General features: G+C 44.5%; 1 protein-coding gene across 1 annotated transcript in view; it reads right to left on the bottom strand.

Moving 5' to 3' along the window:
• MASP2 (MBL associated serine protease 2) overlaps positions 1-21,373 on the bottom strand; it is a 900,889-nt gene that overhangs the window by 856,988 nt on the left and 22,528 nt on the right. The window contains exon 2 of the mRNA XM_063948680.1: positions 15,723-15,948. Within this exon, the coding sequence (XP_063804750.1) occupies positions 15,723-15,948 (226 nt within the window). The remainder of the gene's footprint in view (positions 1-15,722; positions 15,949-21,373) is intronic.

Genomic DNA, 21,373 nt, shown 5'->3' with positions numbered 1-21,373 from the left:
ATGTGTAAGGTGTAAAAGAGGTCTCTACATGGAGTAATGCGTAATGTGTAAAAGAGGTCTCTACCTGGAGTAATGTGTAAAAGAGGTCTCTACCTAGAGTAATGTGTAAAAGAGGTCTCTACCTGGAGTAATGCATAATGTGTAAAAGAGGTCTCTACCTGTAGTAATGTGTAATGTGTAAAAGAGGTCTCTACCTGGAGTAATGTGTAAAAGAGGTCTCTACCTAGAGTAATGTGTAAAAGAGGTCTCTACCTGGAGTAATGCATAATGTGTAAAAGAGGTCTATACCTGGTGTAATGTGTAAAAGAGGTTTCTACCTGGAGTAATGTGTAATGTAACGTGTAAAAGAGGTCTCTACCTGGAGTAATGTGTAAAAGAGGTTTCTACCTGGAGTAATGCACAATGTGTAAAAGAGGTCTCTACCTGGAGTAATGTGTAAAAGATGTTTCTACCTGGAGCAATGCACAATGTGTAAAAGAGGTCTCTACCTGGAGAAATGTGTAAAAGAGGTCTCTACCTGGAGTAATGTGTAAAAGAGGTCTCTACCTGGAGTAATGTGTAATGTGCAAAAGAGGTCTCTACCTGGAGTAATGTGTAATGTGTAAAAGAGGTCTCTACCTGGAGTAATGTGTAAAAGAGGTCTCTACCTGGAGTAATATGTAATGTAATGTAATGTGTAAAAGAGGTCTCTACCTGGCGTAATGAATAATGTAATGTGTAAAAGACGTCTCTACCTAGAGTAATGTGTAAAAGAGGTCTCTACCTGGCGTAATGTAATGTGTAAAAGAGGTCTCTACCTAGAGTGTAATGTGTAAAAGAGGTCTCTACCTGGATGATTGCGTAATGTAATGTGTAAAAGAGGTACCTACCTGGCGTAATGCGTAAAGTAACATGTAAAAGAGGTCTCTACCTGGAGTAATGTGTAAAAGAGGTCTCTTCCTGGAGTAATATGAAATGTGTAAAAGAGGTCTCTAACTGGAGTAATGTGTAAAAGAGGTCTCTACCTGGAGTAAGGCATAATGTGTAAAAGAGGTCTCTACGTGGAGTAACTTGTAAAAGAGGTCTCTACCTGGAGTTATGTGTAAAAGAGATCTCTACCTGGAGTAATGTGTAAAAGAGGTCTCTACCTGGAGTAATGTGTAAAAGAGGTCTCTACCTAAAGTAATGTGTAAAAGAGGTCTCTACCTGGAGTAACGCAAAATGTGTAAAAGAGGTCTACACCTGGAGTAATGTGTAATGTGTAAAAGAGGTGTCTACCTGGAGTAATGTGTAAAAGAGGTCTCTACCTAGAGTAATGTGTAAAAGAGGTCTCTACCTGGAGTAATGCATAATGTGTAAAAGAGGTCTCTACTTGGAGCAATGTGTAAAAGAGGTCTCTACCAGGAGTAATGCATAATGTGTAAAAGAGGTCTCTACCTGGAGTAATGTGTAATGTAATGTGTAAAAGAGGTCTCTACCTGGAGTAATGTGTAAAAGAGGTCTCTACCTGTAGTAATGTGTAATGTGCAAAAGAGGTCTCTACCTGGAGTTATGTGCAAAAGAGGTCTCTACCTGGAGTAATGTGTAAAAGAGGTCTCTACCTAGAGTAATGTGTAAAAGAGGTCTCTAACTGGAGTAATGCATAATGGTAAAAGAGGTCTCTACCTGGAGTAATGTGTAATGTGTGCAAGAGGTCTCTACCTGGAGTAATGTGTAAAAGAGTTCTCTACCTGGAGTAATGTGCAAAAGAGGTCTCTACCTGGAGTAATGTGTAAAAGAGGTATCTACCTAGAGTAATGTGTAAAAGAGGTCTCTACCTGGCGTAATGTAATGTGTAAAAGAGGTCTCTACCTGGAGTAAAGTAATGTAATGTGTAAAAGAGGTCTCTACCTGACGTAATGTGTAAAAGAGGTTTCTACCTGGCGTAATGTATAATGTAATGTGTAAAAGACGTCTCTACCTGGCGTAATGTGTAATGTAATGTGTAAAAGAGGTCTCTACCTGGAGTAATTAGTAAAAGATGTCTCTACCTAGAGTAATGTGTAAAAGAGGTCTCTACCTGGAGTAATGCATAATGTGTAAAAGAGGTCTCTACCTGGAGTAATGTGTAATGTGTAAAAGAGGTCTCTACCTGGAGTAATGTGTAAAAGAGGTCTCTACCTAGAGTAATGTGTAAAAGAGGTCTCTACCTGGAGTAATGCATAATGTGTAAAAGAGGTCTCTACCTGCAGTAATGTGTAAAAGAGGTCTCTACCAGGAGTAATGCATAATGTGTAAAAGAAGTCTCTACCTGGAGTAATGTGTAATGTAATGTAATGTGTAAAAGAGGTCTCTACCTGGAGTTATGTGTAAAAGAGGTCTCTACCTGGAGTAATGTGTAATGTGTGTAAGAGGTCTCTACCTGGAGTAATGTGTAAAAGAGTTCTCTACCTGGAGTAATGTGCAAAAGAGGTCTCTACCTGGAGTAATGTGTAAAAGAGGTCTCTACCTAGAGTAATGTGTAAAAGAGGTGTCTACCTGGCGTAATGTAATGTGTAAAAGAGGTCTCTACCGGGAGTAATGTAATGTAATGTGTAAAAGAGGTCTCTACCTGACGTAATGTGTAAAAGAGGTCTCTACCTGGCGTAATGTATAATGTAATGTGTAAAAGACGTCTCTACCTGGCGTAATGTGTAATGTAATGTGTAAAAGAGGTCTCTAACTAGAGTAATGTGTAAAAGAGGTCTCTACCTGGCGGAATGCAGAATGTAATGTGTAGAAGAAGTCTCTACCTAGAGTGTAATGTGTAAAAGAGGTGTCTACCTGGCGTAATGCGTAATGTAATGTGTAAAAAAGGCTCTATCTGGAGTAATGTGTAAAAGAGGTCTCTACCTGGAGTAATGTGTAATGTAACGTGTAAAATATGTCTCTACCTGGAGTAATGTGTAAAAGAGGTCTCTACCTGGAGTAATGCACAATGTGTAAAAGAGGTCTCTACCTGGAGTAATGTGTAAAAGAGGTCTCTACCTGGAGTAATGTGTAAAAGAGGTCTATACCTGGAGTAATGTGTAAAAGAGGTCTCTACCTAGAGTAATGTGTAAAAGAGGTCTCTACCTGGAGTAATGTGTAAAAGAGGTCTCTACCTAGAGTAATGTGTAAAAGAGGTCTCTACCTGGAGTAATGCATAATGTGTAAAAGAGGTCTCTACCTGGTGTAATGTGTAAAAGAGCTTTCTACCTGGAGTAATGTGTAATGTAACGTGCAAAAGAGGTCTCTACCTGGAGTAATATGTAAAAGAGGTCTCTATCTGGAGTAATGTGGAATGTGTAAAAGAGGTCTCTACCTGGAGTAATGTGTAAAAGAGGTCTCTACCTGGAGTAATGTGTAAAAGAGGTCTCTACCTAAAGTAATGTGTAAAAGAGGTCTCTACCTGGCGTAATGTATAATGTAATGTGTAAAAGACGTCTCTACCTAGAGTAATGTATAATGTAATGTGTAAAAGAGGTCTCTACCTGGCGTAATGTGTAATGTAATGTGTAAAAGAGATCTCAAACTAGAGTGTAATGTGTACAAGAGGTCTCCACCTTGTGGAATGCGGAATGTAATGTGTAGAAGAGGTCTCTACCTAGAGTGTAATGTGTAAAAGAGGTGTCTACCTGGCGTAATACATAATGTAATGTGTAAAAAGGGCTCTACCTGGAGTAATGTGTAAAAGAGGTCTCTACCTGGAGTAATGTGTAAAAGAGGTCTCTACCTGGAGTAATTCCCAATGTGTAAAAGAGGTCTATACCTGGAGTAATGTGTAAAAGAGGTCTCTACCTGGAGTAATGTGTAAAAGAGGTCTCTACCTAGAGTAATGTGTAAAAGAGGTCTCTACCTGGAGTAATGCATAATGTGTAAAAGAGGTCTCTACCTGGTGTAATGTGTAAAAGAGCTTTCTACCTGGAGTAATGTGTAATGTAACGTGCAAAAGAGGTCTCTACCTGGAGTAATATGTAAAAGAGGTCTCTACCTGGAGTAATGTGGAATGTGTAAAAGAGGTCTCTACCTGGAGTAATGTGTACAAGAGGTCTCTACCTGGAGTAATGTGTAAAAGAGGTCTCTACCTAGAGTAATGTGTAAAAGAGGTCTATTCCTAGAGTAATGTGTAAAAGAGGTCTCTACCTGGAGTAATGCATAATGTGTAAAAGAGGTCTCTACCTGGAGTAATGTGTAAAAGAGGTCTCTACCTGGAGTAATGTGTAAAAGAGGTCTCTACCTGGAGTAATGTTTAAAAGAGGACTCTTCCTAGAGTAATGTGTAAAAGACGTCTCTACCTGGAGTAATGCATAAAGTGTAAAAGAGGACTCTACCTGGTGTAATGTGTAAAAGAGGTTTCTACCTGGAGTAATGTGTAATGTAACGTGCAAAAGAGGTCTCTACCTGGAGTAATATGTAAAAGAGGTCTCTACCTGGAGTAATGTGGAATGTGTAAAAGAGGTCTCTACCTGGAGTAATGTGTACAAGAGGTCTCTACCTGGAGTAATGTGTAAAAGAGGTCTCTACCTAGAGTAATGTGTAAAAGAGGTCTATTCCTAGAGTAATGTGTAAAAGAGGTCTCTACCTGGAGTAATGCATAATGTGTAAAAGAGGTCTCTACCTGGAGTAATGTGTAAAAGAGGTCTCTACCTGGAGTAATGTGTAAAAGAGGTCTCTACCTGGAGTAATGTTTAAAAGAGGACTCTTCCTAGAGTAATGTGTAAAAGACGTCTCTACCTGGAGTAATGCATAAAGTGTAAAAGAGGACTCTACCTGGTGTAATGTGTAAAAGAGGTTTCTACCTGGAGTAATGTGTAATGTAACGTGTAAAAGAGGTCTTTACCTGGAGTAATGTGTAAAAGAGGTCTCTACCTGGAGTAATGCACAATGTGTAAAAGAGGTCTCTACCTGGAGTAATGTGTAAAAGAGGTCTCTACCTGGAGTAATGTATAAAAGAGGTCTCTACCTGGAGTAATGTGTAAAACAGGTCTCTACCTAGAGTAATGTGTAAAAGAGGTCTCTACCTGGAGTAATGCATAATGTGTAAAAGAGGTCTCTACCTGGTGTAATATGTAAAAGAGCTTTCTACCTGGAGTAATGTGTAATGTAACGTGCAAAAGAGGTGTCTACCTGGAGTAATGTGTAAAAGAGGTCTCTACCTGGAGTAATGTGTAAAAGAGGTCTCTACCTGGAGTAATGTGTAAAAGAGGTCTCTACCTAGAGTAATGTGTAAAAGAGGTCTCTACCTGTCGTAAAGTATAATGTAATGTGTAAAAGACGTCTCTACCTAGAGTAATGTGTAAAAGAGGTCTCTACCTGGCGTAATGTGTAATGTAATGTGTAAAAGAGGTCTCTAACTAGAGTGCAATGTGTAAATGAGGTCTCTACCATGCGGATTGCAGAATGTAATGTGTAGAAGAGGTCTTTACCTAGAGTGTAATGTGTAAAAGAGGTGTCTACCTGGCGTAATGCATAATGTAATGTGTAAAAAGGGCTCTACCTGGAGTAATGTGTAAAAGAGGTCTCTACCTGGAGTAATGTGTAATGTAACGTGTAAAAGAGGTCTCTACCTGGAGTAATGTGTAAAAGAGGTCTCTACCTAGACTAATGTGTAAAAGAGGTCTTTACCTAGAGTAATGCCCAATATGTAAAAGAGGTCTCTACCTGGAGTAATGTGTAAAAGAGGTCTCTACCTGAAATAATGTGTAAAAGAGGTCTCTACCTAGAGTATTGCACAATGTGTAAAAGAGGTTTCTACCTGGAGTAATGTGTAATGTGTAAAAGAGGTCTCTACCTGGAGTAATGTGTAAAAGAGGTCTCTACCTGGAGTAATGTGTAAAAGAGGTCTCTACCTAGAGTAATGTGTAAAAGAGGTCTCTACCTGGAGTAATGTGTAAAAGAGGTCTCTACCTGGAGTAATGTGTAAAAGAGGTCTCTACCTAGCGTAATGTGTAAAAAAGGTCTCTACCTGGAGTAATGTGTAAAAAGAGAACTCTACCTGGTGTAATGTGTAAAAGAGGTTTCTACCTGGAGTAATGTGTAATGTAACGTGTAAAAGAGGTCTCTACCTGGAGTAATGTGTAAAAGAGGTCTCTACCTGGAGTAATGCACAATGTTTAAAAGAGGTCTGTACCTGGAGTAATGTGTAAAAGAGGTCTCTACCTAGAGTTATTTGTAAAAGAGGTCTCTACCTGGAGTAATGTGCAATGTAATGTAATGTGTCAAAGAGGTCTCTACCTGGCGTAATGTATAATGTAATGTGTAAAAGACGTCTCTACCTAGAGTAATGTGTAAAAGAGGTCTCTACCTGGCGTAATGTAATGTGTAAAAGAGGTCTCTACCTAGAGTGTAATGTGTAAAAGAAGTCTCTACCTGGCGTAATGCGTAAAGTAACGTGTAAAAGAGGTCTCTACCTGGAGTAATGTGTAAAAGAGGTCTCTACCTGGAGTAATATGTAATGTGTAAAAGAGGTCTCTAACTGGAGTAATGTGTAAAAGAGGTCTCCACCTGGTGTAATGCATAATGTGTAAAAGGGGTCTCTACCTGGAGTAATGCATAATGTGTAAAAGAGGTCTCTACCTGGAGTAATGTGTAAAATAGGTCTCTACCTGGAGTAATGCGTAATGTGTAGAAGAGGTCTCTACCTGGAGTAATGTGTAAAAGAGGTCTCTACATGGAGTAATATGTAATGTGTAAAAGAGGTCTTCACTTGGAGTAATGTGTAAAAGAGGTCTCTACCTGGAGTAATGCATTATGTTTATAAGAGGTCGCTACCTAGAGTAATGTGTAATGGGTAAAAGAGGTCTCTACCTGGAGTAATGTCTAATGTGTAAAAGAGGTCTCTACATGGAGTAATGTGTAAAAGAGGTCTCTACCTGGAGTAATGTGTAATGTGTAAAAGAGGTCTCTACCTGGAGTAATGCATTATGTGTAAAAGAGGTCTCTACCTGGAGTAATGCATTATGTGTAAAAGAGGTCTCTACCTGGAGTAATGTGTAATGTGTAAAAGAGGTCTCTACCTGGAGTAATGTGTAAAAGAGGTCTCTACCTAGAGTGTAATGTGTAAAAGAGGTCTCTACCTTGCGTAATGCGTAATGTAATGTGTAAAAGAGGTCTCTACCTGGAGTAATGTGTAAAAGAGGTCTCTACCTGGAGTAACATGTAATGTGTAAAAGAGGTCTCTACCTGGAGTAATGTGTAAAAGAGATCTCTACCTTGAGTAATGAGTAATGTGTAAAAGAGGTCTCTGCATGGAGTAATGTGTAGAAGAGGTCTCTACCTGGAGTAATATGTAAGGTGTAAAAGAGGTCTCTACCTGGAGTAATGTGTAAAAGAGGTCTCTACATGGAGTAATGTGTAAAAGAGGTCTCTAACTGGAGTAATGTGTAAAAGAGGTCTCTACCTGGAGTAATGTGTAATGTGTAAAAGGGGTCTCTACCTGGAGTAATGCATAATGTGTAAAAGAGGTCTCTACCTGGAGTAATGTGTAAAAGAGGTCTCTACCTTGAGTAATGTGTAAGGTGTAAAAGAGGTCTCTACATGGAGTAATGCGTAATTTTTTAAAGAGGTCTCTACATGGAGTAATGTGTAAAAGAGGTCTATACCTGGAGTAATGTGTAAAAGAGGTCTCTACCTGGATTAATGTGTAAGGTGTAAAAGAGGTCTCTACCTGGAGTAATGTGTAAAAGAGGTCTCTACCTGGAGTAATGCATAATGTGTAAAAGAGGTCTCTACCTGGAGTAATGCGTAATGTGTAAAAGAGGTCTCTACCTGGAGTAATGTGTAATGTGTAAAAGAGGTCTCTACCTGGAGTAATGCATAATGTGTAAAAGAGGACTCTACCTGGTGTAATGTGTAAAAGAGGTTTCTACCTGGAGCAATGTGTAATGTAACGTGTAAAAGAGGTCTCTACCTGGAGTAATGTGTAAAAGAGGTCTCTACCTGGAGTAATGTATAAAAGAGGTCTCTACCTGGAGTAATGTGTAAAAGAGGTCTCTACCTAGAGTAATGTGTAAAAGAGGTCTCTACCTGGAGTAATGCATAATGTGTAAAAGAGGTCTCTACCTGGTGTAATGTGTAAAAGAGCTTTCTACCTGGAGTAATGTGTAATGTAATGTGCAAAAGAGGTCTCTACCTGGAGTAATGTGTAAAAGAGGTCTCTACCTGGAGTAATGTGTAAAAGAGGTCTCTACCTGGAGTAATGTGTAAAAGAGGTCTCTACCTAGAGTAATGTGTAAAAGAGGTCTCTACCTGGCGTAATGTATAATGTAATGTGTAAAAGACGTCTCTACCTAGAGTAATGTGTAAAAGAGGTCTCTACCTGGCGTAATGTGTAACGTAATGTGTAAAAGAGGTCTCTAACTAGAGTGCAATGTGTAAAAGAGGTCTCTACCATGCGGATTGCAGAATGTAATGTGTAGAAGAGGTCTCTACCTAGAGTGTAATGTGTAAAAGAGGTGTCTACCTGGCGTAATGCATAATGTAATGTGTAAAAAGGGCTCTACCTGGAGTAATGTGTAAAAGAGGTCTCTACCTGGAGTAATGTGTAATATAACGTGTAAAAGAGGTCTCTACCTGGAGTAATGCTCAATGTGTAAAAGAGGTCTCTACCTGGAGTAATGTGTAAAAGAGGTCTCTACCTGAAATAATGTGTAAAAGAGGTCTCTACCTGGAGTATTGCACAATGTGTAAAAGAGGTTTCTACCTGGAGTAATGTGTAATGTGTAAAACAGGTCTCTACCTGGAGTAATGTGTAAAAGAGGTCTCTACCTGGAGTAATGTGTAAAAGAGGTCTCTACCTAGAGTAATGTGTAAAAGAGGTCTCTACCTGGAGTAATGCATAATGTGTAAAAGAGGTCTCTACCTGGTGTAATGTGTAAAAGAGCTTTCTACCTGGAGTAATGTGTAATGTAATGTGCAAAAGAGGTCTCTACCTGGAGTAATGTGTAAAAGAGGTCTCTACCTGGAGTAATGTGTAAAAGAGGTCTCTACCTGGAGTAATGTGTAAAAGAGGTCTCTACCTAGAGTAATGTGTAAAAGAGGTCTCTACCTGGCGTAATGTATAATGTAATGTGTAAAAGACGTCTCTACCTAGAGTAATGTGTAAAAGAGGTCTCTACCTGGCGTAATGTGTAACGTAATGTGTAAAAGAGGTCTCTAACTAGAGTGCAATGTGTAAAAGAGGTCTCTACCATGCGGATTGCAGAATGTAATGTGTAGAAGAGGTCTCTACCTAAAGTGTAATGTGTAAAAGAGGTGTCTACCTGGCGTAATGCATAATGTAATGTGTAAAAAGGGCTCTACCTGGAGTAATGTGTAAAAGAGGTCTCTACCTGGAGTAATGTGTAATATAACGTGTAAAAGAGGTCTCTACCTGGAGTAATGCCCAATGTGTAAAAGAGGTCTCTACCTGGAGTAATGTGTAAAAGAGGTCTCTACCTGAAATAATGTGTAAAAGAGGTCTCTACCTGGAGTATTGCACAATGTGTAAAAGAGGTTTCTACCTGGAGTAATGTGTAATGTGTAAAACAGGTCTCTACCTGGAGTAATGTGTAAAAGAGGTCTCTACCTGGAGTAATGTGTAAAAGAGGTCTCTACCTAGAGTAATGTGTAAAAGAGGTCTCTACCTGGAGTAATGTGTAAAAAAGGTCTCTACCTGGAGTAATGTGTAAAAAGAGAACTCTACCTGGAGTAATGTGTAAAAGAGGTTTCTACCTGGAGTAATGTGTAATGTAACGTGTAAAAGAGGTCTCTACCTGGAGTAATGTGTAAAAGAGGTCTCTACCTGGAGTAATGCACAATGTGTAAAAGAGGTCTCTACCTGGAGTAATGTGTAAAAGAGGTCTCTACCTGGAGTAATGTGTAAAAGAGGTCTCTACCTGGAGTAATGCATAATGTGTAAAAGAGGTCTCTACCTGGAGTAATGCGTAATGTGTAAAAGAGGTCTCTACCTGGAGTAATGTGTAATGTGTAAAAGAGGTCTCTACCTGGAGTAATGTGTAATGTGTAAAAGAGGTCTCCACCTGGAGTAATGTGTAAAAGAGGTCTCTACCTGGAGTAATGTGTAATGTGTAAAAGAGGTCTCCACCTGGAGTAATGTGTAAAAGAGGTCTCTACCTGGAGTAATGTGTAATGTGTAATGTGTAAAAGAGGTCTCTACCTAGAGTAATGTGTAAAAGAGGTCTCTACCTGGAGTAATGTGTAAAAGAGGTCTCTACCTGGAGTAATGTGTAATGTGTAAAAGAGGTCTCTACCTGGAGTAATGTGTAAAAGAGGTCTCTACCTGGATTAATGTGTAAAAGAGGTCTCTACCTGGAGTAATGTGTAAAAGAGGTCTTTACCTGGAGTAATGTGTAAAAGAGGTCTCTACCTGGAGTAATGTGCAAAAGAGGTCTCTACCTGGAGTAAAGTGTAAAAGAGGTCTCTACCTGGAATAATGTGTAATGTGTAAAAGAGGTCTCTTCCTGGAGTAATGTGTAAAAGAGGTCTCTACGTGGAGCAATGTATTAAAGGGACTCTACCTGGAGCAATGTATATAAGTGGTACTACAGTGTGGCGTAATTTGAATAATGGAGACTGCTGTGCGGCGTAATATAAATTGGTATTGTATTGTAACCGTGCCCCTTCCCTATGAAGCCATGTCCCTCTATTTTTGCCGCACACATTCGGCGCACACTGTCCCTGGGCACCAATTCTCTTTCTGGCACAGGGCGCCGAAGTGTGTAGCTTTGACCCTGAAGCCTGTTTAATGCAGCTTCCACATAAATCTGCTCTCCTTAAATGATCCTGTAGACCAGCAGCAGCTGCAGACTCTTCTGTTTCTGTCTCCTACTGCCAGTCTCCTGCTGGTCACTGATGATCAGTGCGGGTACAGGACTCTCACCCCCCCCCCCCCTCTGCGCAGCTTAAGTCAACCCTCCTTTCAAACACTGGCACCGCGCGGAAGTGATGACTGGCATGTGCTGTCCCTAAAGAACACACTGTTCGTTTGTGAAATATGGGACGGCGCAAAGTTATAGTTTGCAAGTTTGCAGGGGGGGCGCCAAACACCCTAGCACTGGCCCTGGTTACATATATACCACCACAGTGCCAGTTACATATATACCCCCAGTGCCAGATACACATGTCCCCCCAGTGCCAGATACACTGTATGCCCTCAATGCCAGGTACACATGTCCCCCCAATGCCAGATATGCCCCCAATGCCAGATACACATGTGCCCCCAGTGCCAAATATGCCCCCAATGCCAGATACACTGTATGCCCTCAATGCCAGGTACACATGTCCCCCCAGTGCCAGATATGCCCCCAGTGCCAGATACACTGTATGCCCTCAATGCCAGATACACATGTCCCTGCAGTGCCAGATATGCCCCCAGTGCCAGATACACTGTTTGCCCTCAATGCCAGGTATACATGTCCCCCCAATGCCAGATATGCCCCCAATGCCAGATACACATGTCCCCCAGTGCCAGATATGCCCCCAATGCCAGATACACTGTATGCCCTCAATGCCAGGTACACATGTCCCCACAGTGCCAGATATGCCCCCAGTGCCAGATACACATGTCCCCACAGTGCCAGCTATGCCCCCAGTGCCAGATACACATGTCCCCACAGTGCCAGATACACTGTATGCCCTCAATGCCAGATACACATGTCCCCACAGTGCCAGATACAGATATGCCCCCAATGCCAGGTACACATGTCCCCACAGTGCCAGATATGCCCCCAGTGCCAGATAGAGATATGCCCCCAGTGCCAGATACACATGTCCCCACAGTGCCAGATATGCCCCCAGTGCCAGATACAGATATGCCCCCTGTGCCAGGTACACATGTCCCCACAGTGCCAGATATGCCCCCAGTGCCAGATAGAGATATGCCCCCAGTGCCAGATACACATGTCCCCACAGTGCCAGATATGCCCCCAGTGCCAGATACACTGTATGCCCTCAATGCCATGTACACATGTCCCCACAGTGCCAGATATACCCCCAATGCCAGATACAGATATGCCCCCAGTGCCAAGTACACATGTCCCCACAGTGCCAGATATGCCCCCAATACCAGATAGAGATATGCCCCCAGTGCCAGATAGAGATATGCCCCCAGTGCCAGATACACTGTATGCCCTCAATGCCAGGTACACATGTCCCCACAGTGCCAGATATACCCCCAATGCCAGATACAGATATGCCCCCAGTGCCAGGTACACATGTCCCCACAGTGCCAGATATGCCCCCAATACCAGATAGAGATATGCCCCCAGTGCCAGATACACTGTATGCCCTCAATGCCAGGTACACATGTCCCCACAGTGCCAGATATGCCCCCAGTGCCAGATACACATGTCCCCACAGTGCCAGATATGCCCCCAGTGCCAGATACACATGTCCCTACAGTGCCAGATATGCCCCCAGTGCCAGATACAGATATGCCCCCAGTGCCAGGTACACATGTCCCCACAGTGCCAGATAAGCCCCCAGTGCCAGATACAGATATGCCCCCAGTGCCAGATATGCTCCCAGTGCCAGATACACTGTATGCCCTCAATGCCAGATACACATGTCCCCACAGTGCCAGATATGCCCCCAGTGCCAGATACACATGTCCCCACAGTGCCAGCTATGCCCCCAGTGCCAGATACACATGTCCCCACAGTGCCAGATACACTGTATGCCCTCAATGCCAGATACACATGTCCCCACAGTGCCAGATACAGATATGCCCCCAATGCCAGGTACACATGTCCCCACAGTGCCAGATATGCCCCCAGTGCCAGATAGAGATATGCCCCCAGTGCCAGATACACATGTCCCCACAGTGCCAGATATGCCCCCAGTGCCAGATACAGATATGCCCCCTGTGCCAGGTACACATGTCCCCACAGTGCCAGATATGCCCCCAGTGCCAGATAGAGATATGCCCCCAGTGCCAGATACACATGTCCCCACAGTGCCAGATATGCCCCCAGTGCCAGATACACTGTATGCCCTCAATGCCATGTACACATGTCCCCACAGTGCCAGATATACCCCCAATGCCAGATACAGATATGCCCCCAGTGCCAAGTACACATGTCCCCACAGTGCCAGATATGCCCCCAATACCAGATAGAGATATGCCCCCAGTGCCAGATAGAGATATGCCCCCAGTGCCAGATACACTGTATGCCCTCAATGCCAGGTACACATGTCCCCACAGTGCCAGATATACCCCCAATGCCAGATACAGATATGCCCCCAGTGCCAGGTACACATGTCCCCACAGTGCCAGATATGCCCCCAATACCAGATAGAGATATGCCCCCAGTGCCAGATACACTGTATGCCCTCAATGCCAGGTACACATGTCCCCACAGTGCCAGATATGCCCCCAGTGCCAGATACACATGTCCCCACAGTGCCAGATATGCCCCCAGTGCCAGATACACATGTCCCTACAGTGCCAGATATGCCCCCAGTGCCAGATACAGATATGCCCCCAGTGCCAGGTACACATGTCCCCACAGTGCCAGATAAGCCCCCAGTGCCAGATACAGATATGCCCCCAGTGCCAGATATGCTCCCAGTGCCAGATACACTGTATGCCCTCAATGCCAGATACACATGTCCCCACAGTGCCAGATATGCCCCCAATACCAGATACAGATATGCCCCCAATACCAGATACAGATATGCCCCCAGTGCCAGATACAGATATGCCCCCAGTGCCAGATACACATGTCCCCACAGTGCCAGATATACCCCCAATGCCAGCGCTGCTGCCTCTTCATGAGGGTGGGGAGGAGAGCGCAGCATGCGCCTCCTGCCCCTCAGTCTCCGGCGGCCAAGGCGGTGTCTAGCTGCAATTATGCGCTGGTCCGTGAGCCAATCAAAGCTTGCGGTCCGGCAGCCAATCAGGAGCCTCAGCTGCCGGACCGCGAACTCTGATTGGCTCACTGACCGGAGCAGGTTAGCGGGGAGGGCGATTACTTACATGGAGGGCTGTGACGCAGTGCACGTCTCTGCTAGGAGGCGGACGTTGCTGCTGCTGTAGGGACGGATCCAGGCTCCAATATGGTGGCAAGAGCTAGGGGCGCCCATTAAGTGTGACGCCCTGTTCGGCCGTTCTATTGGAACGTGCCTGTTGCCGGCCCTGCACTCGAGCTATATGGGAATATCTGTTAAGGCACCAGGACAATCCTAACTTCATCTTCATTAACAAAAATTTGCAAAAAATTGGTATCCAATAAAAGGTTTACTGGCCGTTTGAGAGGTGAGAGGCGGATGTTCAGTGAGTATAAGATGGTCAGACTCCGACCTGTGACTACAATAAACACAGTGCGGTCTCACACTGATACCAATTACTGTAAATAATCATAAGCGATAATTCCCAGCATGCAACACGGCTACATGAATTCATGTACAGGAGATTTAGCGCCTCGTCACCGTTGGTAACATTAATTCTGCTGATCTTCACCATGATGATTACGGTGTAATAACCAATTAATCATATGCTATTATCTCTAATTAACTTTGCAATGATACAATATTTTGGAAGATATTGTAATAAAATATTGCTGTAGCACAGCTTTGACCTAACTGGTAGCAAACAATGTATGCATGGGTTCAAGCCAGGGTCGGACTGGCCCACAGGGGTACCAGGGAAACCACCGGTAGGTCCCACTGCCTGAGGGCCCACTCCTTCCTCTAGGGATCTGGTTCCAGACTGTGCACTTGTATTATACATGGTAGATATGTTGCATTATACTGCACTAAACTATTGTGTATTTTAAGCCTCTGTGGAGGCTGGCCACACCCCCTTTGTAGGCTGGCCACACCCCTAAGTATGGGCCCCTATAACTGCATTCCCCCGGTGGGCCCTTCATGTCCCAGTCCAACACTGGTTCAAGCCCAAACCAGGCTCTTTATACCTCGCTTGTACACATTGGAGTATATATAATATATAGGGTCATGTTTTCATGTCTGGATTTCTGTCCCTGTCCCCACGGTGCTGCTCTGCAGACCACGAGGCATCTACAGTCTGTAATAATTGTAATGAACCAAATGTGACCAGCATCCACCCTCACAGCTGTCTCTCCTGTATGAGTGGACCTCTGTGTGGTCACATCCACTGTCCTATAGGCAGCCTGTGGCTCCCCACCGTCCTCACACTGTTGTGAATTGCTGCCTGCTGGGAATACTAGCTCCACAATAACTGGAGACACATAAGGGCCCTCATTCCGAGTTGTTCGCTCGCTAGCTGCTTTTAGCAGCATTGCACACGCTAAGCCGCCGCCTACTGGGAGTGAATCTTAGCTTAGCAGAATTGCGAATAGAAATTTCTTAGCAGTTTCTGAGTAGCTCCACACTTACTCGGCAACTGCGATCAGTTCAGTCAGTTTCGTTCCTGGTTTGACGTCACAAACACACCCAGCGTTCACCCAGACACTCCTCCGTTTCTCCAGCCACTCCCGCGTTTTTCCCTGACACGCCTGCGTTTTTACACACACGCCCAAAAAACGGCCAGTTTCCGCCCAGAAAAACCCACTTCCTGTCAATCACACTCCGATCACCAGAACGATGAAAAATCCTCGTTATGCCGTGAGTAAAATACCTAACTTTTGAGTAAAATAACTAACCGCATGCGCTCTGCGAACCTTGCGCATGCGCAGTTAGCGACTAATCACAATATAGCGAAAATCGGCAACGAGCGAACAACTCGGAATGACCACCATTGTCAGGGCATCTCCCAGGCTTCGTACCTTGACATAGTCATATTCACACAAGTATGACAACTCCAGATGAAAGTGGGTGAAGTAGATTTTGATGCGATGTCCTTCAGGTACTCGAATGTCCCAGGTCAAGGTCTGGTCATTGGGATAAGGCTTTGGATACCCAGGAGAAGAAATCCGTCCGTACAGGCCTGTTAGTTCAATGCAGTAACCATTGGAGGAAATGAATGTAGTGATGTACAGAAGATGCCAGAGCCTGCAGAACACAGATACGTCCTATATTAGCACCACGTATTCAGAGACACTTCCTCTAGCAATAAAGGAAATAATAAACCATTCATCCCATTCCCAGCCCAGGAAGCCTGAGTTACCCCTCTGCGTGCCACTGGCGCCATTCACAGAAAATTACCTGCAGTGCTGCCGCCGCCATTATGCTGTGTACACCCCAGAGAGCAATGACCATCGTGCCGACAGAGCGGCCAATTCAGGTATAGTATACACACTTACCAATCATCCACTCAATGTGTCGGCCTGGACACCCAGCTGTGATGTCAGCCCCTGCCGCACGTGAACCGACCGCCCATATACACAGCCGGATGCGCCAATATATCTGTAGAGTCAGTATATTGGGCATTAGCTGAGCTGAACAGCCAATCCAATAATGCGATATGTCTGGGAATGACATCGCTCATAAACATATCTGATGAGTACACCCGCCCATGGTATATATCGGCCCATATATCACTTAGCGTGTACCCGGAGTATAATATACTGTAGATGAGAAAACATGGATTACATCTGATAACTACAATACTTTAACTTTACCTTAAATGGCTCTTTGTACTTATCAAGGGCTGCCCGTGTGTCGGCAGTCGCCATGCATTACAGGCAATAGCTCTATGCTGACAGCTTCCCCATACTGTTTCCTCCAGTCCTTATGGTCATCTCAGGATAGCGATAGACTGGAGATAAAATGTTTTCCTTCTTCTAAAAAATAAACATTTCCCTTACGTCCTAGGGGATACTGGGAATCCATTTAGTACCATGGGGTATAGACGGGTCCACTGGGAGCCATGGGCACTTTAAGAAGTTTAACTACGTGTGCTGTCTCCTCCCACTATGCCCCTCCCACCAGACTCAGTTTAGAAAATGTGCCCGGAGAAGCCGGTCACGCTGATGGAAGCTCCTGAAGAGTTTTCTGCATTTATTTTCTATGTTTGTTATTTTCAGGCAGGACCGGATGGCACCAGCCTGGCTGCTTCGTGGGACTTAGGGGGGGAACGGCCCAACCTCTCTCAGGGTTAACGGTCCCGTTCCCCGCTGACAGGATGCTAGCTCCTGAGGGAACTATTCGCCAGCCCCACCACGGCGAGCGTACAGTCCCGCAGCACGCCGCCACCCCTAACAGAGCCAGAAGAATGAAGAGTGGTGAGTACTAAGCCGGCATCCCAACTGGCAGGTCGCCGGCCATTATGGCGGCATGAGGAACGGAGACGCGCGGCTTCTACATGGGGCGGCTGGGTCTCCAGACTCAGTACACAGTGCAGACGCACGGCTTATGAGGGGGCTGAGTCTCAGTACACTATATGTGTACACTAGTGATGAGCGGGTTCGGTTCCTCGGAAACCGAACCCCCCCGAACTTCACCCATTTTACTTGGGTCCGAGGCATACTCGGGTTCTCCCGTATGGCTCGGTTAACCCGAGCGCGCCCGAACGTCATCATCCCGCGGTCGGATTCTCGCGAGATTCGTATTCTATATAAGCAGCCCCGCGTCGCCGCCATTTTCACTCGTGCATTGGAAATGTTAGGGAGAGGACGTGGCTGGTGTCCTCTCTGTTTATTAATGTTGCTGCAAATATTTGTGCCTTTTGCTTAATTGTGGGGACTGGGATCCAGCTGTATTATATAGGAGGAGTACAGTGCAGAGTTTTGCTGACCAGTGACCACCAGTATACGTTGTCTGCCTGAAAAACGCTCCATATCTGTGCTCAGTGTGCTGCATATATCTGTGCTTACACTGCTTTATTGTGGGCACTGGGATCCAGCAGTATTATATAGGAGGAGTACAGTGCAGAGTTTTGCTGACCAGTGACCACCAGTATACGTTGTCTGCCTGAAAAACGCTCCATATCTGTGCTCAGTGTGCTGCATATATCTGTGCTTACACTGCTTTATTGTGGGCACTGGGGACCAGCAGTATTATATAGGAGGAGTACAGTGCAGAGTTTTGCTGACCAGTGACCACCAGTATACGTTGTCTGCCTGAAAAACGCTCCATATCTGTGCTCAGTGTGCTGCATATATCTGTGCTTACACTGCTTTATTGTGGGCACTGGGATCCAGCAGTATTATATAGGAGGAGTACAGTGCAGAGTTTTGCTGACCAGTGACCACCAGTATACGTTGTCTGCCTGAAAAACGCTCCATATCTGTGCTCAGTGTGCTGCATATATCTGTGCTTACACTGCTTTATTGTGGGCACTGGGATCCAGCAGTATTATATAGGAGGAGTACAGTGCAGAGTTTTGCTGACCAGTGACCACCAGTATACGTTGTCTGCCTGAAAAACGCTCCATATCTGTGCTCAGTGTGCTGCATATATCTGTGCTTACACTGCTTTATTGTGGGCACTGGGGACCAGCAGTATTATATAGGAGGAGTACAGTGCAGAGTTTTGCTGACCAGTGACCACCAGTATACGTTGTCTGCCTGAAAAACGCTCCATATCTGTGCTCAGTGTGCTGCATATATCTGTGCTTACACTGCTTTATTGTGGGCACTGGGATCCAGCAGTATTATATAGGAGGAGTACAGTGCAGAGTTTTGCTGACCAGTGACCACCAGTATACGTTGTCTGCCTGAAAAACGCTCCATATCTGTGCTCAGTGTGCTGCATATATCTGTGCTTACACTGCTTTATTGTGGGCACTGGGGACCAGCAGTATTATATAGGAGGAGTACAGTGCAGAGTTTTGCTGACAGTGACCACCAGTATATATAGCAGTACGGTACGGAAGGCCACTGCTCTACCTACCTCTGTGTCATCAAGTATACTATCCATCTAGACAGAGCCGGCCCTAACCAACATGATGCCTTAGGCAAGATTTTGGCTGGTGCCCCCTAGCACCGCCACTAGTTCCGCCTCTGACCTTGCACTTCTTTCCCAGCTCCATCACCTGCCACCCATATCAGTCCTTATTTTGGTGTTTTGTACCCCCTATATTTTAAATAGGAACAGTTCGCACATTTGGTGCACAGCCCAACAAGGGTTGGGTTTTTGCTGGCAAGGGGCATGGCCGCACAATAGTAGCCCCAATTCCAATTACGCCACACAGTACTGCAACTTTATTCACATTTGATCATGAGATAGTGTCCATAATTCATATGACATCCCACAGTAGTATCACTTTACCTTATAAACGTTACTCCTCACAGTAGAGCCCCTCACATTACGTCACACTGAATTGCTCCTTATTCACATTACACCACACCCTATTGCTCTTTATTCACATTAGACGACACAGTAGTGCCCTTTCTATACGCAACGCCACATAGTAGAGCACCTTAAACACATAATGCCACACAGTAATGCCCCTAACACATATGAGACACATTATTAATGTCCTTATAAACATAATGTGCCAGACACATTATGACAACCTTTATTAATGCCCTTTTACACATAATGTCCCTTACACATATGCCGCACATTATTAATGCCATTATACACATGACACACATAGTGCCCCCTACACATTTGCTGCACACTATTAGTGCCCCTATACACATAATGACACATATACAGTAGTACCCTGTTACACATATGCCGCACATTATTAATGCCCTTATACACATAATGACACACATAGTGACCCTTACACATAAGTTGCACATTATTAATGCATTTTTACATGACACACATAATGCTCCTTTCACATATTCTGAACACTACTGCACAACCAACCCACTCACATGCACACAGCACTCACACTGCCACTAACACTGTGACCTCTGCCTCTGCTTGGATACAGATGTGTCCTCATAAATCTTGCCTCAATGCTAACGACGGGCACATTTTTTTAATGAAAATGCATCTTATTTGCATTGCTATGTGGCTAGGATGCACAAGCAGCTTCTGCTGATTAAAATGATATACAGCATGCCTATATACTGTGTGAGACTGTGGCTGTATCTGCATATGAAATGCTACACACAGAATATAGGCATGCTGCATATCATTTTAATCAGCAGAAGCTGCTGATGCCCCTAGGCATATCAAATGCCCTAGGCAATTGCCTAGTTTGCCTATGCCTATGGCCGGCTCTGCATCTAGATTCTATACCTGTGGTGCATTTTAGTTTTGCAGTTTGCTGACAGTGACCACCAGTATATATAGCAGTACGGTACGGAAGGCCACTGCTCTACCTACCTCTGTGTCAAGTATACTATCCATCCATACCTGTGGTGCATTTCAGTTGTGCGCAGTATATATAGTAGTAGGCCATTGCTATTGATACTGGCATATAAATCCACACATTAAAAAACGGAGAACAAAAATGTGGAGGTTAAAATAGGAAAAGATCAAGATCCACTTCCACCTCGTACTGAAGCTGCTGCCACTAGTCATGGCCGAGACGATGAAATGCCATCAACGTCGTCTGCCAAGGCCGATGCCCAATGTCATAGTAGAGAGCATGTAAAATCCAAAAAACAAAAGTTCAGTAAAATGACCCAAAAATCAAAATTGAAAGCGTCTGATGAGAAGCATAAACTTGCCAATATGCCATTTACGGCACGGAGTGGCAAGGAACGGCTGAGGCCCTGGCCTATGTTCATGGCTAGTGGTTCAGATTCACATGACGATGGAAGCACTCATCCTCTCGCTAGAAAACTGCAGTGCCACTCCTAGATGGGCCAGGTGTTTGTGTCGGCCACTTGGGTCGCTTAACTTGGCCATCCAGCGACCTTGGTGCACCTCTTTTTTTCTTTGCATCATGTGCTGTTTGGGGACTATTTTTTAAATCTGCCATCCTGTCTGACACTGCAGTGCCACTCCTAGATGGGCCAGGTGTTTGTGTCGGCCACTTGGGTCGCTTAGCTTAGTCACACAGCGACCTTGGTGCGCCTCTTTTTTTCTTTGCATCATGTGCTGTTTTTGGACAATTTTTCTGAAGTGCCATCCTGCCTGACACTGCAGTGCCACTCCTAGATGGGCCAGGTGTTTGTGTCGGCCACTTGTGTCGCTTAGCTTAGTCACACAGCGACCTTGGTGCGCCTCTTTTTTTCTTTGCATCATGTGCTGTTTGGGGACTATTTTTTTGAAGTGCCATCCTGTCTGACACTGCAGTGCCACTCCTAGATGGGCCAGGTGTTTGTGTCGGCCACTTGTGTCGCTTAGCTTAGCCATCCAGCGACCTCGGTGCAAATTTTAGGACTAAAAATAATATTGTGAGGTGTGAGGTGTTCAGAATAGACTGGAAATGAGTGGAAATTATGGTTATTGAGGTTAATAATACTATGGGATCAAAATGACCCCCAAATTCTATGATTTAAGCTGTTTTTGAGGGGTTTTTGTAAAAAAAAACACCCGAATCCGACAAAAAAATTTCAGGGAGGTTTTGCCAAAACGCGTCCGAATCCAAAACACGGCCGCGGAACCGAATCCAAAACCAAAACAC

Source organism: Pseudophryne corroboree, assembly GCF_028390025.1.
Source record: "Pseudophryne corroboree isolate aPseCor3 chromosome 10 unlocalized genomic scaffold, aPseCor3.hap2 SUPER_10_unloc_1, whole genome shotgun sequence".
NCBI lineage: Eukaryota > Metazoa > Chordata > Amphibia > Anura > Myobatrachidae > Pseudophryne > Pseudophryne corroboree.
This window is presented reverse-complemented; position numbering and strand designations above follow the sequence as displayed.